Consider the following 21878-nt stretch of genomic DNA (forward strand, 5'->3'; position numbering starts at 1 on the left):
ACTAGTGAAAAAAAAAATCATTAAGGAAATCAAAGTGCTACATCAGAAAATATTCACTTAATGCAAAAGAAAGCAATAAAGGAGGTATAGAGGAACAAAAAGAACAAGAGACACATAGAAAACTCGAAGTGAAATAGGCGTTAAGTCCAATTATATCAATTACAACGTTAAAAACTAATGGGATGAACAATTCCCCATTACAAAAAAATCAAAGTGGAATTTCGGGTTGAGGTAATCAGGTTTCATATACTAAAGTTACATTCACCTAAAATCATAGTAGACCCAACTAAAAATCTTAATATTTTATTACAAATACTTGCATCTCCTAAACCAAGACTTGACTGCATTGCAAGCAGTTCATCAAGCCCAGCTAGGACATAATGCAAAACTTCACTCTGTAGCATAAACCACGTTAAGACAAAACAGATTAGCCACATGAGATTTAGTGTTTGCTTTTTCATTTCTAGCTATAGTCTTAAGAAATTAGGGCACAATGAGTATTAGAATAATATGTAAAAAAATTTTTTTCATTGATTTTAGAGAGACGGGGAAAGAGTCATGTAATGCTCCTAGTCATTGGGAAAATACTACAGCAGCCTCACCTCAGTGCTTTGTTTTAATCTGCATAATGCTTTCCATTCTCTGTACTGGGAGGTCAGAGGATCTGATTAATAGAAGAGAGGTCATCACTGACATGTCTGACCTACGGGATAATCTGAGCCTGTCTGCCACTTTAGAACAAGGCAACTGGACTAGAAGATTACTGGTATGTTTATGTACTTTTTGCAGCTCAAGAGTCATCAGCCCAATGTCTGTGTTCCTATCATTAATCACTTCAGTCCATTTTTACTCTTCCCTAGACTAAGTTGCGTCCTTCAGCTGAAGTACCTGGCAACTAACTGCTCCTCCTCTCAACTTATCAGTATCTATTCTGATACGAGAACTGTGACTAATTTTGTAGCCTGAACAGGCACATGGGCAAGGGAATCTGGGAGGACTTAGCATGACTGAGACCTCACATTCCCTTCCCAACCCTAACTCTGTGTCCAACCACAGTGAGTGGAAGCTCTTTGATTACTGCCTGAGGGCTTTTATTCTGTGGCATTCAGAACTCTAAGTACAATCTGCTCCAAAGGGTATTAAGCTCAACAAACCCCTTATCTAGAGGCTGCTGAGAGCTATTCTTGTTTCTTCGTGTCCCCAGCAGAGTGCATATTTAAGCTTTCCTTCTTTTTTTGGAGGGAATATTTTCAGGGTAAAGGAAACAGCTACATTAGCACATAAGCAGGAAGTGGGGGGGTGAGGACCACCTTAGCATTGGAACAAAAAGACCTTGGAGCAAGCAGGGGACAAGAGGCAAACTCACTAGGTGAACAATTAAGAGATTTACAAAGGTATGCACTAAGTCTCATTCGAAACCCCAGGCCTGTCACTAACCATAGCAATATATAAAAAGTCATTCTTAAAGACAAACTAAACTTTAGCTTAATGCATTCCAAATGAAAAATTAATATACTAACCATAGAGTTCAAATTTTATCCAATTTAAAATTACAGATCAGGGAAAAAAAAACCCTGTTTGCAGTGACTTAGCCACTACTTCTGTGAGCAACCAGAGAATAGGATTGAGAATTTGGTGCTAATAAAATTTCCATTAAGTAAAAAGCATTAAAATGTTAACTTCAAGAGATTCATTAAGGGCTTCAAATTACTTACCTTGAAAGTTGTTTGATTAGATGGTCACATTTTAGTCTAACATTTTTCTTTCTCTCTTTTGACTAATTAGGTTAACAGTCAACAGACATCGACAGGACCTCACTGGAGGAGACTGCTAAGCAGTGGCAGGAAATTTTAGCATAGACGTCTCCAAGCACAACTTCCCATATGTTTTCTCCTTCCATCCCTGCACATGGCCCCTCAGAGTATTCTACCAGTAGATCTTTGAAGGCAGCTGCAGTTACAATTCTACCAAGTGGCATTTTAAAGGTAGAACTATAAAATTTTATTTTTCTTGTGGCAAAGGAATGGAACAACCCTCCTATGGGGAGGAACAAACATAGGACCCTGTATATTAATGACATCAGGTGTTCTAACAAAAATAGCAGTTTCTAAGCAGCTGCATTTTAAGAATATCTCTGAAGGATCAAACAGGAAGAGAGAGACAAATTGTTTAAATACAAATAACTTTGACAATTAAAGAACTAGCATGACTAAGCCAAGAAAGACAAGTGAAAAGCAAACAGTCTGACACTTGAGTAAATTTAGGACTCTGAACATGTGGAAGTACTTTTAATTTTCACTATCACAGTCTAAACCCCAAAGAACAGAAAGGTCTGAGGCCTTTCTGCTGCCTTTCACCTGCTGGTGAGATACTATGTTAGGGTTGCCATTAGATACTGCACTCCAGAAGATCCCAAAGGCATAACTTGTAGCTGTCATCAACTAGCAAATCAGTCTCAGAGGCCCTCCCAGCTGTTAGGTGTCTGCAAGTTTCACATGCAACCCAATCCCTTCCCATGGCTATCAAAGAACTTACTACAGGAAAGGTGGCTATGAGTTGGTTTGCTCTGCCTTAGACATCCTTTCCAGGTGTGGGATAAGCACAAGTAAATTTATAAACAACAGAAGTAAATGTCACATACCATCACAATTTTACTGCTAAGCCTTTATATACTCTATCCTTGATAATCAACTTGGTGGCCAATAGTTAAATATCTTACAATATCCCTAGGAGACCCACAGGTCCTATTTTCCTGTTTTCTAAATCATTCAAATTTAATAGTGCCATGGATGTACAACACAGCTCTCAGAAAAAAAGTAAAGGAGCATAAAAAAGCAGCGCTCATTATTGTTGGCTCAGTAGTATACAGACATTTTAAGCATACCACTTTTTTGCCCTCAGCTAAGAAAATACCAACACTGAGAAAAGAAAACTCCCTGGACCACCCTTATACAAAGCATCAAAGTCAAGTAAAGCAAAGTAAAATATCTTTTAAGGCTAAGGGTAACATCTTCACCTTTATAGAAGGGACAAATGAAGACATACTCAAGAAATAGTCTAAGGAAGGCTCAACATACAAAATCTGAAAAACGGTACTGAGATTCCTCAAAAAAATTAAACACAGAATTAGCATATGATCCACCAACTTGAGCAGATGTTTGTATACTCACACACAAATAACCAAAATCACAATAACTGAAAGCTTTCAGAAGCAACTCACTTGGGGGTTCCTCAATGGATGAATGAATAAACAAAATGTGGCATGTACACGCAACGGAATATCATTCAGCCTAAAAAGGAAGGAAATTCTGACAAATGCTACAGCAGGAATGAACCTTAAAGACAAGGTAAGCGAAATAACTAGTATTTTACAGTTTCCTGTGTGCTTTCACATGCATTACATTATGTAGTTCTTAACAACCACTTCCCTGTGAAACAGTTGATATTGTCATAACCTCCATTTTATAAGTAGTGAAAAGAGGTCCAAAGAAGCTAAATATCTAGCTCAAGGTCGTGCATTAAGAGACAAAAACAAAAAATACAATTTCTCTAACTCAAATTTCCATACCCCTTCCAATACATCATGCTGAGTTTTCTTTTTACCTCCAGGAAGTCTTTGACGCAACGCTATGGAAGGAGGCATTCTGGTACAGAAGAGCAAGCCCCGGACCGGACCAGGGGGTTAGAAGACCTGTGATTAGTTCCCAGCTTTGTCACACAACAAGTGTGGGACTTTCTGTAACTCAAAATATCTTTAAAACTCAGTTTCCTCAGTGGTAAAAGTATACTTTTTGTTGTTGTTGTATTTTTTTTTTTCTGAAGCTGGAAACAGGGAGAGACAGTCAGACAGACTCCCGCATGCACCCGACCGGGATCCACCCGGCACGCCCACCAGGGGCGAAGCTCTGCCCACCAGGGGGCGATGCTCTGCCCCTCTGGGGCGTTGCTCTGCCGCGACCAGAGCCACTCTAGCGCCTGGGGCAGAGGCCAAGGAGCCATCCCCAGCGCGCCCGGGCCATCTTTGCTCCAATGGAGCCTTGGCTGTGGGAGGGGAAGAGAGAGACAGAGAGGAAGTGGGGGGGGGTGTGGAGAAGCAAATGGGCGCTTCCCCTATGTGCCCTGGCCGGGAATCGAACCCGGGTCCCCCACATGCCAGGCCGACGCTCTACCGCTGAGCCAACTGGCCAGGGCCTAAAAGTATACTTTTAAAAGTTTACAATATGGTCTACCTTATATAGAGTTTGAAGATTGAAGGAGACAGTATATCAGTATATGAATGAGCAGCACCAAGTTTAGAACGTATTAAGTGAAAATAAATGTCAGAAAGAAAAAAATAAACTTTTATAAACTTAGTATCACCAATATTTTCTCCTGATCTGGCCTTAGTGTGGCAAGTGACATTCAAACATATCTTCCCAGGAATTACTTGAGAAAACTGACTACATCTTTGATACATCTGACACATACTCTGAGTCTAATTCATTAGCAACAGTAAAGATGATGCAATAATTATTCTCTACAGCAAATTCATCAAAAAAGCTTGAGGAATAAAAATGGGGTATAGGCCTACCTGGCCTGTGGTGGTGCAACAGATAGAGCATCGACCTGGAATGCTGAGGTTGTCTGTTCAAATCACATGACAAGCAAGCAATGAGTAAATAAAGTGAAGCAACTACCAGTTAATATGTTTTGCTCCACTCCTCCTCTCTCTGTAAAGATCAATAAATAAAATAAATTTTTAAGATTTTAATGATTGATTGATTTTAGAGAGAGGAGAGACAAAAAGGGGGTTGGGGAAGGAATGAGAAATATCAATACTAGTTGCTTCCCATATGTGCCTTGACCAGGCAAGCAAACCAGCGACCTCAGCAATTCAGGCTGATGCTTTATCCACTGTGCCACCACAGGTCAGGCAATAAAGAAAATCTTTAAAAAAATAAAAGAAAGAGGAAGGCAGAAAGGAAGGGAGGGAGAGAGGGAGGGAGGGATCCTTGCAAAGAGAAGGAAGAGGTCATGGTTATGGGCATCTGCTCAAAGCTCAGCTCAGTCCTCTCTGGTCTTTTCAAAAAAAGGACAGACCAAGGTCTTAAATCAGTTGTTTGATGGCCCTTGAAAGGCATAAGGACAGCAGCCAAGCCAGAGGTCGCTGAAAGGAAAAGGAACCAAGTAGGAGATAAAGCAAGCATTAAGAAATGTGATCAAGGAAACAGGCCCCAAATGAAAAGGGGCTGCCCGGAAAGCCTAAGAAAATACATGAATAAATAAACACAACATAAATCGTACCCATATACACTTCATACTGTAACCCAGAATCCGGTGCTTCTTTCAAATACCCACATTTGTCATCCTGCCCTGGGGTCACAAAGGGATATTTGGAATAAGGCAGCTTGTAATTCCCAATTCTTGCAGGAAAATCACATTTATCATAAGGCCTTTCTACAGCATTGGGTTAATTTTCTAGGTGAAAAGATGCATTTATTTGTGAAATTCATAAAACTGTGTTTGCTATGAAATCTCTCCGGGGTCAGGTAAGGCAGATCAATCTTCAGTGCAATCTTGTTAGCACATCTCACCTCATGCTCCCGCATCCCAGCCCTCCCAACACACATCTCACACTTTTTCTTTTGTTCCCAGATGTGCCAAACACTACTGTAAATCACTACAGGGTCGGAACATTTTACTTTAAAAAAAAAAAGAGCAAGACATGGAAACACAGACTCTCAGCTCTGTCACACACTGGAATCTATTCCAAGTTGTAAATGTATAAATGTACATTACTATTGCTGGGAATGTCTGGCAAGGCTTACATCTGGAGCTAAATCAAGTGTCCCCATCTGTTCGGTTTGCCTCATCCACTCAACGTTAATTTTTCAATTGTTTGCAAGAATAATTTAATAACGGTTGAAAAAATGGAAAACGATAGGCACAAAGGGATCAAGGCATGTAAGAAAAGTCAGCTGTAGGTTTCTTAATACTGAAAATATATTCTCTCCATTTACAAACAGCTCACTCCTGTGACTGTGTTTTTTCCTTAAGACCCTAAACCAACTCCACGTCTGACTCGGTTTTAGCCCATACCTATGGCCTTGCTATTTCATCAGAACCTAAAATGACAGCCCTATGAGCTCCATCTGCCTCTATTTACCACAAATATATAAAAATAGCCATGTAAAGCAGAATGTCAAAGTTTCAGATTCCCATGAGTCATTCTTTGAACTGAGAATGGCAGAAAAAAATCTCAGAGAAAAGCTTTCCGATGGCCTATGCACAGAAAGTCCTTTGGCAATAAAGACATCTGAAAAGGCCCTGCAACCATCTCCGAGTAAAACAATTCACAGAACAGCACTGTGAGCTATTTCAATATGACCAAATCAAAGTCTCATGCACTCTAACTTTTTTTTTTTCTTTCAGAGAGATGGGGAGAGAGAGAGAGACAAGAACATTGAGACATTCCTGTATGTGCCCTGACCTGGGATCAAACCAGCAACCTCTGAGCTTCATGCCAACCAATGAGCTATCTGGCCAGGCCTTAATTTTATTTTTTTTAATGTATTGATTGGCCCTGGCCAGTTGGCTCAGTGGACAGAGCATCGGCCCAGCGTATGGACACCCCAGGTTCAATTCTCAGTCAGGGCACACAGGAGAGGTGACTATCTGCTTCTCTCCCTCTCCCTTTCCTCTTTCTCTTCATCTTCCCCACCTGCAGCTAGTGTCTTGATTGGTTCCAGTGTGGCCGGGGGTGCTGAGGATAGCTCAGTTTGTCCAACTGCATTAGCCTAAGGTGCTAAAAATAGCTCAGTTGATTCAAGCATCAGCCCAAGAAAGGGGGTTGCTTGGTGGATTCCAGTTGGGGTTCATGAGGGAGTCTGTCTCACTATCTTCCCTCCTCTCACTTAAAAAAAGAAAAGAAAATGTATTGATTGATTTTGAGAGAAGCAGAGAAAAGAAGGGAGAGAGGAGGAGGAAGGGAAGCATTCATTTCTTGTTCCACTCAGCCGTGCATTCATCAGTTGCTTCCCATGTGTGCTCTGACTGGGGATCAAACCCGCAACCTTGTCATTTAGGGATGATGCTCTACCTACTGAGCTAACTGGTCAGAGCAGTGCTGCTTTTCTTGATCAAGTACGACAACTTCTCCACTGCTACAGACAGTAGGGCTTAAAATAGTAGTGGTGGTCAACACACTCTACTTCGGAAAATACAATAAACCTCAGGATGGGCCAAGTAACTGTAAAGAGAAAAAAATCTCATTCCTTACCTGATATTAACCAATGCGTGGGTAACCTTGCTAGCAGCTTCTTTCCACTGGCCTGCATTGGTAGAAAGTCTCAGGACTGTACAGAAGGAAAGAACAAAGATCTGTCAGACCCCTGAATATAAAACACAAATATGAAGAATGAAGACACATCTCAGAGTCCTGGTTGGGTGGTTCAGTGGCTAGAGCATCATTCCAGTGCACCAAGGTCACGAGTTCATTCCCAGTCAGGGCACATACAGGAACCAATCAATAAGTGCATTAACTAAGTGGAACAAGTTGATGCTTCTCTCTCTCTCTCTCTCTTTCTCTGTTTCCCTTCTCCCTTCCTCTCTCTCTCTCTCTTGCATATCAATGAAAAAAAAGACACATCTCAGAATAATACTATTAGAATAACCAAGCAGAGCCTGTGCCAATCCTCTGTATAAAATGTCCTCAATCTAGAACAGTGATTTTCAACCAGTGTGCCCAGCACAATAATGTACCACAGGAATTTTAAAATCATGCAATACCTGACTATTTAGACAGGAGCACTGACCTCTTTTCTCTTTGATTGTCAAATAAAAATGACAACAGCCCTGGCCGGTTGGCTCAGCGGTAGAGCGTCGGCCTGGCGTGCGGGGGGACCCGGGTTCGATTCCCGGCCAGGGCACATAGGAGAAGCGCCCATTTGCTTCTCCACCCCCCCTTCCTCTCTATCTCTCTCTTCCCCTCCCACAGCCAAGGCTCCATTGAAGCAAAGATGGCCGGGCACTGGGGATGGCTCCTTGGCCTCTGCCCCAGGTGCTAGAGTGGCTCTGGTCGCGGCAGAGCGACGCCCTGGAGGGGCAGAGCATCGCCCCCTGGTGGGCAGAGCGTTGCCCCTGGTGGGTGTGCCGGGTGGATCCCGGTTGGGCGCATGCGGGAGTCTGACTGTCTCTCCCCGTTTCCAGCTTCAGAAAAATAAAAAAAAATAAAAATAAATGACAACAGACAACACAACAGCTGCCTGATGTGAATGAATCAAAATTATACCTTTTTTTTTTTTTTGTCAAAAACTGTATTTTTTGGCCCTGGCCGGTTTGCTCAGTGGTAGAGCGTCGGCCTGGCGTGCACAAGTCCCAGGTTCGATTCCCGGCCAGGGCACACAGGAGAGGCACCCACCTGCTTCTCCACCCCTCCCCCTCTCCTTCCTCTCTGTCTCTCTCTTCCCCTCCCGCAGCAAGGCTCCATTGGAGCAAAGATGGCCCGGGCGCTGGGGATGGCTTCTTGGCCTCTGCCCCAGGTGCTAGAGTGGCTCTGATCACGGCAGAGCGACGCCCCGGAGGGGCAGAGCATCGCCCCCTGGTGGGCAGAGCATTGCCCCTGGTGGGCGTGCTGCGTGGATCCGGTTGGGGCGCATGCGGGAGTCTGTCTCTCCCCGTTTCTAGCTTCAGAAAAATACAAAAAAAAAACAAAACAATATTTTTTGGTGTGTTACAGAATTCCAGGAATTAGTTAATGTATGCTATGAGATCAAAAGAGATTGAAAATTGGCCCTGGCCAAGTAACTCAGTTGTTTAGAGTATTATCCTGATACAACAAGTCCCCAGGTTTGATCCCTGGTCAGGGTACATGTAAGAACCAACCAATGAATGCATATATAAAGTGGAACAACAAATTGATGTTTCTTTCTTTCTTCTTCTCTCTCTCTCTCTCTCTCTCTCTTTCTCCCCCTCCTTACCTCCCTTATTCTCTCTCTAAAATCAATAAATAAAAAGTTTTTTGTTTTTTTTTGTATTTAAAAAGGTTTTTTTTTAATTTTTATTTATTTATTTTTTTACAGAGACAGAGAGTGAGTCAGAGAGAGGGATAGACAGGGACAGACAGACAGGCACAGAGAGAGATAAGAAGCATCAATCATTAGTTTTTCATTGCGCGTTGCGACACCTTAGTTGTTCATTGATTGCTTTCTCATATGTGCCTTGACTGCGGGCCTTCAGCAGACCGAGTAACCCCTTGCTGGAGCCAGCGACCTTGGGTTCAAGCTGGTGGGCTTTTTTGCTCAAACCAGATGAGCCCGCGTCCAAGCTGGCGACCTCGGGGTCTCGAACCTGGGTCCTCAGCATCCCAGTCCAACGCTCTATCCACTGCGCCACCGCCTGGTCAGGCAAAAAAGTTTTTTTAAAGGTTGAAAATTTTAGAGGAAAATATAAGAGCTTATTTTCAACTATTTTCACTGGAAATTCTTTTTTACTTTCCTCCTCCTCCTCTGCCTTGGGTTCCCCTCCCTTGGCTCCCCACTGAAAGGTTTCCATACTCTGTTTTTGCTTTTGTTTATAAATTTATACTGGGGTGGTGGTATGAAGGTAACCTGGCTTCCATTTTATCATTTCCCTAATGGCCAGGCCAGGACTGATTTAGTGGAATCAGTCGGCTGAGTTCACTGTCCCCTCCTACTCCATATATATCTTCTTAAGGGCTAAGCTGGGTCAAACGGACAAATAAGTTTGCCAGATAGAGGACAGTTATGTAGTAATCAAGGAGTAACCTGTTTTAGCTCCCTTGACTTAACTGTATAACCTGCAACATGAATCAACAGAAATATTCTTCCCTTCACTGACCAAATTTTATCTCTTTTCCACACTTACCCACAGGAGGAAAGAAGATAGAAATACAAAACATTCTCTCCCAGCTATGAGCTTCAGGACCATGCAGTACAGGACCTATGCTACTTTAGAAGAGAAAAACCAGCAGTGCCCCTTGAAAGAACAGCACATGGTGGGCACTCCAAGTGCATGTTTTTAACAAATGAACAGCTAATAAGAGCTAAATATGTAGTAAGTTTACTATGTGCCAGAAACTGGATAGAGTTGCGTTATATGCAATATAGCATATAGATGAGAAAACTGACACTCAAAGGTGACAAGTAACTAATCAAGGTCATCCACACGGTTATAATTAATGGAACTGGAATTTGAACCATGAGAGAATGACTCTGAAGCCTGTATTTACAGAGTGGTTAAGAATATGAACTCTGGAGTCAACTGTCAGGGTTCAAGTCCAGCGCCTGCCACTTACTAGAAAATAAAGCAATGCTTATATGAAGGGATTACTGTGAAAATGAAATAATTTAATATATATAAAGCCTTGGATCAGTATCTGGCACATAAGTATTAGCTACATATTACTACTTTAAATAGACTGCCTCCCAAATAAATGAATGAATTTACCCGAGACTTCCCCTTAGCAAGGAGAATGGAGCCTAACTAACATTAAGAAATGTGTAACCAATTTGCATAGAAGCTTTATATCTGCTATCATCACCACCTGCAAAAGGAAGACCAGTCTTCCTCTGCAAAATCAGTAGCAACGGTAGCTCTGTCAGAGGTAGGGCTAGGGCTGTAATAGAGAGAAAAAAACTCCTGTGGTTGCTCTCCATCTGTCCTAGCAAATCCTCATTTTTACAAATTCATGCAATTTTATGAAAGAGAAGATAGAACCCTTAATAAAACATATTATCAGAGTGCCACTTTTCTAATTTAAAAATTTACTGCAAGGGAACCTGGTATAGTTCCATGTTAGAGCTCTACAGTCCGAACTCAGGTTTCTCCCAGTGTATGTGCAAATGTTTTCAAGTAATGAACAAAACTGTCTCAACAGGTCAGACATAACTTTTTCAATTCAACTGTGAAAACTATAGATCCTCAACTAAATCATAAGTTCCCTGATGGTGCAAACATAAACATTTAAGAATTGAACTGAATTTTTTGCTCCTTATCTCAAAGACATATTTAACTCTGCACATGGATTATTTCTCTGTAACATCCTTTCAGTTCTATTCCTAGTGAACAGGCACCCAGGTGACCTCATCGTTGCATTTCCTTTAGAAATGCCTTAGGCCTTTACATTCTTTTCTCTCTTCTCTCTCTCTCTTTTTTTTTTTTTTTTTCCATTTTTCTGAAGCTGGAAACAGGGAGAGACAGTCAGACAGACTCCCGCATGCGCCCGACCGGGATCCACCCGGCACGCCCACCAGGGGCGACGCTCTGCCCACCAGGGGGCGATGCTCTGCCCATCCTGGGCGTCGCCATGTTGCGACCAGAGCCACTCTAGCGCCTGGGGCAGAGGCCACAGAGCCATCCCCAGCGCCCGGGCCATCTTTGCTCCAATGGAGCCTTGGCTGCGGGAGGGGACGAGAGAGACAGAGAGGAAAGCACGGCAGAGGGGTGGAGAAGCAAATGGGCGCTTCTCCTGTGTGCCCTGGCCGGGAATCAAACCCGGGTCCTCCGCACGCTAGGCCGACGCTCTACTGCTGAGCCAACCGGCCAGGGCTCTCTCTTTTATTTATTAAGTGAGAGGCGGGGAGGCAGAGAAAGACTCCCACATGCACCTTGACTGGGATCCACCTGGCAAGCTCCCTTCCAGACAATGCTCTGCCCATCTGGGGCTGCTGCTCCATTACTCACCAACCAAGCTACATATTTTAGCACCTGAGGTGAGGCAATGGAGCCATCCTCAGCACCTGGGCCAACTTGCTCAAAACCGAGCCATAGCTGTAGGAGGTGGAGAGGGAGAGAGTGGGAGGGGTAGAGAAGCAGATGGTCACTTTTCCTGTCTGTCCTGACCAAGAATGGAACCCAGGACTTCCACACGCCAGGAGGACACTCCAATGCTGAGCCTTCTGGCCAGGACCTTTACATTCTTTTCTAAGCTACCAATTTAAACCCAAAATTACTTCAAAATGCCCTAAAAGCCTCAAGTTAATATAATTATTTATATAGTAAATTATGGTACACAAAAAGAACATACTATGTAGCTAATAAAGTAACAGCAAAATGCCTGACCAGGCAGTGGCGCAGTGGATAGAGCATCGGACTGGGACGCAGAGGATCCAGGTTCAAGACCCCGAGGTTGCCAGCTTGAGCAAGGGCTCATCTGGTTTGAGCAAAAGCCCACCAGCTTGAACCCAAGGTCACTGGCTCGAACAAGGGGTTACTCGGTCTGCTGAAGGCCCGCAGTCAAGGCGCATTTCAGAAGGCAATCAATGAACAACTAAGGTGTCACAACAAAAAACTAATGATTGATGCTTCTCATCTCTCTCTGTTCCTGTCTATCCCTCTCTCTGACTCACTGTCTCTGTAAGAAATAAATAAATAAAAATTTAAAAAAAAGTGACAGCAAAAACTAGAAACAACCATAATTTCCATAAATAGAATGGTTAAATAACTATACCCATGCTAAATAAAAGAGAGAAAAGAGAGACTGAAACTCAAGAAAATTACCCAAGCCTGACCAGGTGGTGGCTCAGTGCATAGAGCATCAGACTGGGACGCGGAGGACCCAGGTTCAAACCCTGAGGTCACCAGCTTGAGTATGGGCTCATCTGGTTTGAACAAGGCTCACCAGCTTGAGCACAAGGTTGCTGGCTTGAGCAAGGGGTTACTGGGTCTGCTGTAGCCCCCAGTCACATATGAGAAAGCAATCAATGAACAACTATGGTGCCGTAACAAAGAATTGATGCTCTCATCTCTCTCCCTTCCTGTCTCTCCATCCCTATCTGTCCCTCTCTGTCTCTGTCACACACAAAAAGAAGATTAAAAAAAAAACTTAAAAAAAAAGTCTCAGTGAGCCTTCTTCTTCTAGCCATGATAAATACTACACTTGATCTTAGCCAAAAGGCCGAGAAGCAATAGCCATGATAAATTAATAAGATATGGCCCTGGCCGGTTGGCTCAGCAGTAGAGCGTCCGCCTGGCGTGCGGGGGACCCGGGTTCGATTCCCGGCCAGGGCACATGGGAGAAGCACCCATTTGCTTCTCCACCCCTCCGCCGTGCTTTCCTCTCTGTCTCTCTCGTCCCCTCCCGCAGCCAAGGCTCCATTGGAGCAAAGATGGCCTGGGCGCTGGGGATGGCTCCTTGGCCTCTGCCCCAGGCGCTGGGGTGGCTCTGGTCTCGACAGAGCGACGCTCCGGAGGGGCAGAGCATCGCCCCCTGGTGGGCAGAGCATCGCCCCTGGTGAGCGTGCCAGGTGGATCCCGGTCGGGCGCATGCGGGAGTCTGTCTGACTGTCTCTCCCTGTTTCCAGCTTCAGAAAAATACAAAAAAAAAAAAAAAAACCCTAAAAAAAAAAATTAATAAGATATAATTTAGCCTGACCTGTGGTGGAGCAGTGGATAAAGCGTCGACCTGGAATGCTGAGGTTGCCGGTTCAAAACCCTGGGCTTGCCTGGTCAAGGCACATATGGGAGTTAATGCTTCCTGCTCCTCCTTCCCCCTTCTCTCTCTCTCTCTCTCTCTCTCATTCTCTCTCCTCTCTAAAAATTAATTTAAAAAAATTAAAGCAAAGAATTAAAAAAAATCTTTAAAAAAAAAGACATAATTTACCCTCCAACCTTAAACAACAAAAAAACTGAACAAATGATATGAATTAACAGTTATCAGACACTGGACAATAGGCATATACAGAACTGGGATCTCTGAAGAAGGAAAACAAATGAGGTTAGCCCTACCTACAATTACCCCGATTTAGCGCATGGAAAAATTTCCAGCCTGCAGGGCAAAGAGGAAGAACCTAACAGAATCCTGAAGTCTTGCCAGGCCAAAGACATAGTGCTCAACATCTCGAGAAGCCGAGGTACCTAGAATTTGTAGAGCAGAAAACTATAAAGGGAGTTTGCCAGGAACTCTGGAGGTCTGAAGCGGGCTCCTCATATCTTTTGCTGAGCACTGAACTGCACATATGGAAGAGGAAACTACCCAAGGCTGGGGGCAAAGAACCACTGGAAAGGAAAAGAAACTGTGGAGTTCATGGAAGGCTCCACAAATAAAATAATCTGTGTTTCCACCAGTGAGAGTGGAAGGACCTACAAATACATAGGTTAACAGGTACAGTCTGCTGATGGGTACTGCATTAATAATGGGGCAAAATTAGCCAATATTAAAGGTTGCTCTATACCTGCTCTAACAACATTTAAAACAAACCTGGAAATTGATTCCACATACATAACACATTCCAGAACAAAGTCCAACATTATATTAAAAAATTACAAAATAAAATTATGACCAATAAGCAAGGGAAAAGTCAGTCAATAAAAACAGACCTAGCCCTGGCCGGTTGGCTCAGCGGTAGAGCGTCGGCCTAGCGTGCGGAGGACCCGGGTTCGATTCCCGGCCAGGGCACATGGGAGAAGCGCCCATTTGCTTCTCCACCCCTCCGCCACGCTTTCCTCTCTGTCTCTCTCTTCCCCTCCCGCAGCCAAGGCTCCATTGGAGCAAAGATGGCCCGGGCGCTGGGGATGGCTCTGTGGCCTCTGCCCCAGGCGCTAGAGTGGCTCTGGTCGCGACAGAGTGACGCCCCGGAGGGGCAGAGCATCACCCCCTGGTGGGCAGAGCGTCGCCCCTGGTGGGCGTGCCAGGTGGATCCCGGTCGGGCGCATGAGGGAGTCTGTCTGACTGTCTCTCCCTGTTTCCAGCTTCAGAAAAATGAAAAAAAAAACACACAAAAAAACAAAAAAAAAACAACAGACCTAGATATGAAAATGATAAAACTAGCAGAAAAGGAAAACAAAACAACTATTGTAAGTATGTCCCATATGCTCAAGAATATTGAGGAAAATATAAACCCAATGAAGAAAGAAATGGACATATTTAAAAAAAAAAGAAGTCCAGGCCTGACCTGTGGTGGCGCAGTGGACAAAGCATTGCCCTGTAACGCTGAGGTCACTGGTTCAAAACCCTGGGCTTACCCCATCAAGGCACATATAGGAGTTGATGCTTCCTGCTCCTTCCCCCTTGTGTCTCTCTTCTCTCTCTTTCTCTCTCTCTCTCTCCTCTCTCAAATAAATATATAAAATGTTAAAAAAAAAAGAAGTGCAAATAAAAGTTTTAAGAAAGAAAAAACTTTCTGAAATGAACTGGATAAAATGAACTGAGATCAATGAGGTTAACAGCATATTTAAAAATACAAGAAAAGATCATTGAATTTGAGGACTGAGAAATAAAAATGAACTAAAATGAAACCTATAGAAATGACAAAAAAATAGAATTAAAAACTGTACAGAGCTTTAGCGACCTATGTGCCATTGTCAAGAAATCTTATATATATATGCTAATTTAAATTCCAAATGAGAAAAAAAGAGGGGGGACAGAAAAACATTTGAATAAATTTTCCAAAAATTTTCACATTTGATGAAAACTAGAAACCCACAGATCCAAGAAGCTAAAAGAAGCCCAAGCAAAATAAACAAAGAAAACACTGCTATAAAACACAATAATCAAATTGCTAAAACCCAGTGATAGAGAAAATATTAAAAGCATCCAGAGAAAAAAAAGATAGATTATACACAAAGAAATAAAGATTAGAATGACAATAGACTTTTCATTAGAAACTATGCAAGTCAGAAAACAACATGACATTTTTTTAAGTATTGAAAAAAAAAATTCTACATTTAGCAGAAATATCTTTAAAAAATAAAGGTCAGGTTCTACTTCCAGAATGGCAGAGTAAGCCCACTGACAGCCTCTCTCTCCTGGGTACCAGCTAAAAACCCTGTATAAAAACATAAATATTGTAGTAACTAACCAGAGGGCTATAAAAATTAAACAAAAGCGGACATATTGTAAAAGGGAGTCAAAACTTGGGGAAACACCTACAAAAGTGTGTTTTCTGGGGTTTCCCCCCCCCTATTTGCACTTGCAGGTTTGCTTCAGTCACAAGATGCATGATGGAGGAGCAGGGTGGGTGCCTAAAACTTCAATAGAAACCTCATCCATCTATAGACAGAAGCCAGGCTTCTGCCCATCAGAGAACATAGAGGTAATTCTGGACAGACCAGAAGAAAGTGTTTCCCTAATTCGGCATATAAAAGTGCAATTCTCAGGCTTACCCCTGATCTGAGAAAGCATGGAACAGATACAAAGTAGCAAAACAAAAGCTTTAAGAAATAAACCAATATTTAAACCACAGTCCACAACAAGTGCTGGAGAGGCTGCAGAGGAAAAGGAACCCTTGTTCACTGTTGGTGGGAATATAAATTAGTATAACCATTATGGAAGAAAGTATGGTGGTTCCTCAAAAAATTAAGAATAGAACTACCATATGATCCAGCAATCCCTCTACTGGGTATATACCCCCAAAACTCGAAAGCATTGGTACATAAAGACACATGAACCCCCATGTTCATCATAGCATTATTCATGGTGGCCAAGACATGGAAACAACCGAAATGCCCTTCAATAAAGGATTGGATAAAGAAGATATGGTATATATATACTATGGAATACTACTCAGCCGTAAGAAATGACATAGTATCATTTATGACAACATGGATGGACTTTGATTACATTATACTGAGTAAAAGAAGTAAATCAGTAAAAGCTAAGAACTGTATGATTCCACACAGAGGTGAGGGAAGGGGTGAGAAAAGGGATGGGAGGGGGAGGGGCAAAAAGAGAAACAAATATAGGGTGACGGAGGATGATTTGACTTTGGGTGATGAGTGTACTGCATAACCGACTGTCCAAATAATGTGGAGATGTATCTCTAAATGACCACTGTCACCCTGTTAAATTTAATTGTCTAAATAAAAATAAAAATAAACCACAGTCTAACCCTTGAGCGGTGTATGTGTGGACCAGATCCACAGTAGCATAGAAAAGCCTTGAAAATTGAACTGATATTGCAACTGCTGCCCATAGAAGGTGAGACAGAACTTGTAGCCTAAATCTAACTGGGTCAACTGCCTGCTGAAAAAAACAATCTCCAGAGGATTATATCTGAAACTTGAGTCTACACAACATAACTTTAAAAATATCCAGGATGTAGTCCAAAATTACTCAATTTACAAAGAACCAGGACATAGGGAGAACCAGAATGCATGATAAAACAAGAAAATGTAATGAACTCCCTCAAAAGAACAGATCAACAGATGCCTGAGAGGACATAGATGTTAAAATTATCAGATTTTTAAAGCAACTATTATGGCTATGCTCCATGAAAAAAGGTAAACATGCCTGAAAGAACAGAATGATAAAACTTCTAAGTAGAGAAATTGAAACTATGAGAAGAACCAATTAAAATATTTAGAAGTAAAATATATATTACGTAAAATTAAAAATTCACCAGATGGGCTTAATAGCAGAATGAATTGACACAGAAGGGCTAAAAATAGAACAACAAATTATTAAATATGAAGAAAAAAAAATTCTGGTTCTCAGGGACCTATGGGACAATATAAAAAAGTCTAACATTTGGTGTCTGACCAGGCAGCGGTGCAGTGGATAGAGTGTTGGACTGGGATGTGGAGGATCCAGGTCTGAAATCCAGAGGTTGCTGGCTGGAGCGTGGGCTCATCCAGCTTGAGCATGAGCTCACCAGCTTGAGCGCAGGGTCGCTGGCTTGAGCCTAAGGACATTGGTTTGACCAAGGGGTCTCGCTCTGCTGGAGTCCCCTGGTCAAGGTACATATGAGAAAGCACTCAGTGAACAACTAGGGTGCCGCAAAAAAAACCTTGATGCTTCTCATCTCTGTCCCTTCCTGTCTATCTGTCCCTATCTGTCCCTCTCTCTGCCTCTCTGTCACACACACACACACACACACACAAAAAAAAAAAGTCTAACATTTGGGTTATTATAGTCCAAGAAGAGAAGAAGAAAGACAATGGGGCCAAAAAAATTTTGCAAAACAGAATGGCTGAGCCTGACTAGGCGGTGGCACAGTGGACAGAGCATCGGACTGGGATGCCTAAGACCCAGGTTCGAGACACCAAGGTCACCAGCTTGAGCACAGGCTGATCTGTTTTGACCAAAAGCTCACCAGCTTGGACTCAAGGTTGCTGGCTCGAGCAAGGGGTTATTCGGTCTGCTGACGGCCTGTAGTCAAGGCACATATGAGAAAGCAATCAATGAACAACTAAGGTGTTGCAATGCGCAACGAAAAACTAATGATTGATGCTTCTCATCTCTGTGTTCTTGTCTGTCTGTCCCTGTCTATCCCTCTCTCTGACTCTCTCTCTGTCTCTAACAACAACAAAAAAAACCCCAGAATGGCTGAAAAATCCCAAATTTGGTGATGTTCAAAAAGCTCAGCAAACACCAAACAGGATAATCTCAAAGAAAAACCATGCCTAGACATATCAATCAAACAGCTGAAAGCCAAAGAATAGAAAAAAATCCTAAAAGAAACTGGAGAAAAACAACATATTATAAACAAGAGAACAATGATTCAAATGACCACAGATTTATTTCAGAAACCAGGGAGGCTAGAAAAAGAGAAGTAAAATCTTTAAAGTATAGAAAGATAAGACCTATCAACTCAATATCATATATTTAGCCAAAATATCCTTTAGGAATAAAGAAAACCAAATAGAACTTGTCACCAGGAGGTCTACTTAAAAAAAAAAGTGCAAAGAAAATTCTTAAAACTGAAAAAAATGAGCCTGACTGGTGGTAGCACAGTGGATAAAATGTCAATCTGGGACACTGAGGACCCAGGTTCAAAACCCTGAAGTTGCAGCTTGAGTGTGGGATCACTGACATAATCCCATGATCACTGGCTTGAGCCCAAAGATCTCTTGAGGACTTGAAGCCCAAGGTTGCTGGCTTGAGCCAGGGGTCACTGGCTCAGCTAGAGCCCTCAGTTCAAGGCACATATGAGAAGCAATCAATGAACTAAAGTGACACAACTACGAGTTGATACTTCTCATCTCTCTCCCTTCCCATCTGTTTCTCTAAAAAGAAAAAAAGGCCTGACCAGGCAGTGGCACAGTGGATAGAGCGTCGGACTGGGATGCAGAAGGACCCAGGTTCGAGACACCGAGGTTGCCAGCTTGAGCACAGGCTCATCTGGCTTGAGCAAAAAGCTCACCAGCTTGGACCCAAGGTTGCTGGCTCCAGCAAGGAATTATTCGGTCTGCTGAAGGCCCACGGTCAAGGCACATATGAGAAAGCAATCAATGAACAACTAAGGTGTCGCAAGAAAAAACTGATGATTGATGCTTCTCATCTCTCTCCATTCCTGTCTGTCTGTCCCTATCTATCCCTCTCTCTGACTCTCTCTGTCCCTGTAAAAAAACAAAAAACAAAAAAAAAAAAAACTGAGAGAAATGATACCAGAAAGAAATCTGACTTTTCAGAAATTAAAAAAAGCAAGAGAATTGGAACATATATAGGTAAATACAAAAAATATCTTTCCCTCTTAAATTCTTTAGAATATGGATGATTGTTGTAAGCAAATATAGCATTGTCTGATGGGGTTTTCAATCTATGTAAATGTAATACATATGACAATTATTATATCAAAGTAATAACAGGGGTTGGTGATTAAAGAAACCTACATAGCAGCAAAGGTTTTATATTTTGCTTACGTGGTACAACACTAACTCTAAGAAGACTGGGAAAGATAATAAAATGTAATCTGTCTGACCTGTGGTGGTGCAGTGGATAAAACATCAACCTGAAATGATGAGGTGCCTAGGCTTGCCCACCCAAAGCACGTATGACAAGCAACTAAGAGTGGATGCTTTCCACTCCTCCCACTACCCTCACCTTTCACTCTCTCTCTGTCCTCTCTCTAAAATCAATAAATAAAATCTTAAAATGTAATCCTAGAGCAACTGCCAAAAATATACAAAGAAATAAAACCAAAGCCAATTGATAAATTAAAATGTAATATTAAAAACATTAAAATTATCAAAAGCAAGCAGGAAAAGAGGTACAGAAAAACAAAAAAAAGAGGTGAGAAAAGAAATTAAGTGGTAGAACTGAAAATAATGTATATCAGGTATTATATCAAATGTATATGGGGCCCTGGCCGGTTGGCTCAGCGGTAGAGCGTTGGCCTAGCGTGAGGAGGACCCGGGTTCCATTCCTGGCCAGGGCACACAGGAGAAGCGCCCATTTGCTTCTCCACCCCTCCGCCACGCCTTCCTCTCTGTCTCTCTCTTCCCCTCCCGCAGCCAAGGCTCCAGTGGAGCAAAGATGGCCCGGGCACTGGGGATGGCTCTGTGGCCTCTGCCTCAGGCGCTAGAGTGGCTCTGGTCGCAACATGGCGACACCCAGGATGGGCAGAGCATTGCCCCCTGGTGGGCAGAGCGTCACCCCCTGGTGGGCGTGCCAGGTGGATCCCGGTCCGGTGCATGCGGGAGTCTGTCTGACTGTCTCTCCCCGTTTCCAGCTTCAGAAAAGTGCAAAAAAAAAAAAAATGTATATGGTTTAAACACCAAATAGAGATGATCAAATTAGGTAACAAACAAGAACCAACTATAAGCTCTGTTCAAAACAGCCACTTTAAATATAAAGATACAAATAAGTTAATAGTAAAAGGATAGAAAAACACATGCAGAGAGGCCCTGGCCAGTTGGCTCAGCGGTTGAGCGTCAGCCCAGTGTGTGGAAATCCCAAGTTCGATTCCCAGCCAGGGCACACAGGAGAAGCGCCCATCTGCTTCTCCTCCCTTCCCCCTCTCCTTTCTCTCTCTCTCTCTCTTCCCCTCCTGCAGTCAAGGCTTCATTGGAGCAAAGTTGGCCCGGGCACTGAGGATGGCTCCATGGCCTCCACCTCAGGCACTAGAATGGCTCCAATTGCAGTGGAGCAATGCCTCAGAGAGGCCAAGCATCGCCCCCTGGTGGGCATGCCAGGTGTACACTGATCGGGAGCATATGGGAGTCTGTCTGTCTGCCTCCTCACCATTTTTCACTTCGGAAAAATACAAAAACAAACAAAAATACATGTAGACACAAATCCAAAAAAAATCATCATCGCTATATTAATATCAGACAAAACAGGCTTCAGAACCCAAAATATTAGTAGGAATAAAGAGAGACATTACACGATGATAAAAAGGTTAATTCACCAAAGATGTGATAATCTTAAATGTATGTACACCTAACAGCAGAGCTACAAAATACATTGAACCAAAAGTGAAAGAACTAAAAGAAGAAATAAACAATCCTACAATTACAGTTAGAGATTTCAAAGCCCTGGCCAGTTGGTTCAGTGGTAGAGTGTCAGCCTGGTATGTGGATATCCCGGGTTCAATTCCTGGTCAGGCACACAGGAGAAGCACCCATCTGCTTCTCCACCCCTCTCCCTCTCCTTCTCTCTCTTTCTCTTTTCCTCCTGCAGCCATGGCTTAATTGGAGCGAGTTGGCCCCAGGTGTTGAAAATGGCTCCATGGCCTCCACCCGAGGCTCTAAGAAGAGCTTGGTGCGGAACAATGGAGCAACATTTCATATGGGCAGAGCCATCCCTCCTAGTGGGCTTGCCAGGTGGATCCCAGTCAGGGTATATGTGGGAGTCTCTCTGCCTCTCCTCCTCTCACTGAATAAAAAATAAATAAGATTTAAACAGTCTTTTCTGTTCCTTTAGAACAAGTAAAAAAATCTGTGAAAATGGGGAACATTGTCAAACAACTCGATCAGACTGAAACTTACAGAACATTCCACTTCAAGATCAGAATACAAATGTATAAGGAACATTTACCAGGATGGACCATATTCTGGCCCATACAATAAGTCTCAATAAATTTCAAAGTACTGAAATCACACAAAGAATACCCTTGAACCCAAAACAGAATTAAACTAGAAATTTTTAACAGAAAAATATCTTTCAAAAATTACCAAATATATGTAAATTAAACAAAACAGTTCTAAATAAGCCAATTATC

General features: G+C 42.7%; 1 protein-coding gene and 1 pseudogene across 10 annotated transcripts in view; both read right to left on the reverse strand.

Moving 5' to 3' along the window:
* ARMH3 (armadillo like helical domain containing 3) overlaps positions 1-21878 on the reverse strand; it is a 233646-nt gene that overhangs the window by 89693 nt on the left and 122075 nt on the right. For all 10 annotated transcript variants that reach the window (XM_066240272.1, XM_066240273.1, XM_066240279.1 and 7 more), the window contains one exon: positions 7259-7334. In XM_066240272.1, the coding sequence (XP_066096369.1) occupies positions 7259-7334 (76 nt within the window). The remainder of the gene's footprint in view (positions 1-7258; positions 7335-21878) is intronic.
* On the reverse strand, positions 12805-12907 carry LOC136311285 (U2 spliceosomal RNA; annotated as a pseudogene).

This window comes from Saccopteryx bilineata, chromosome 7 (genome assembly GCF_036850765.1).
Source record: "Saccopteryx bilineata isolate mSacBil1 chromosome 7, mSacBil1_pri_phased_curated, whole genome shotgun sequence".
Classification (NCBI taxonomy): domain Eukaryota; kingdom Metazoa; phylum Chordata; class Mammalia; order Chiroptera; family Emballonuridae; genus Saccopteryx; species Saccopteryx bilineata.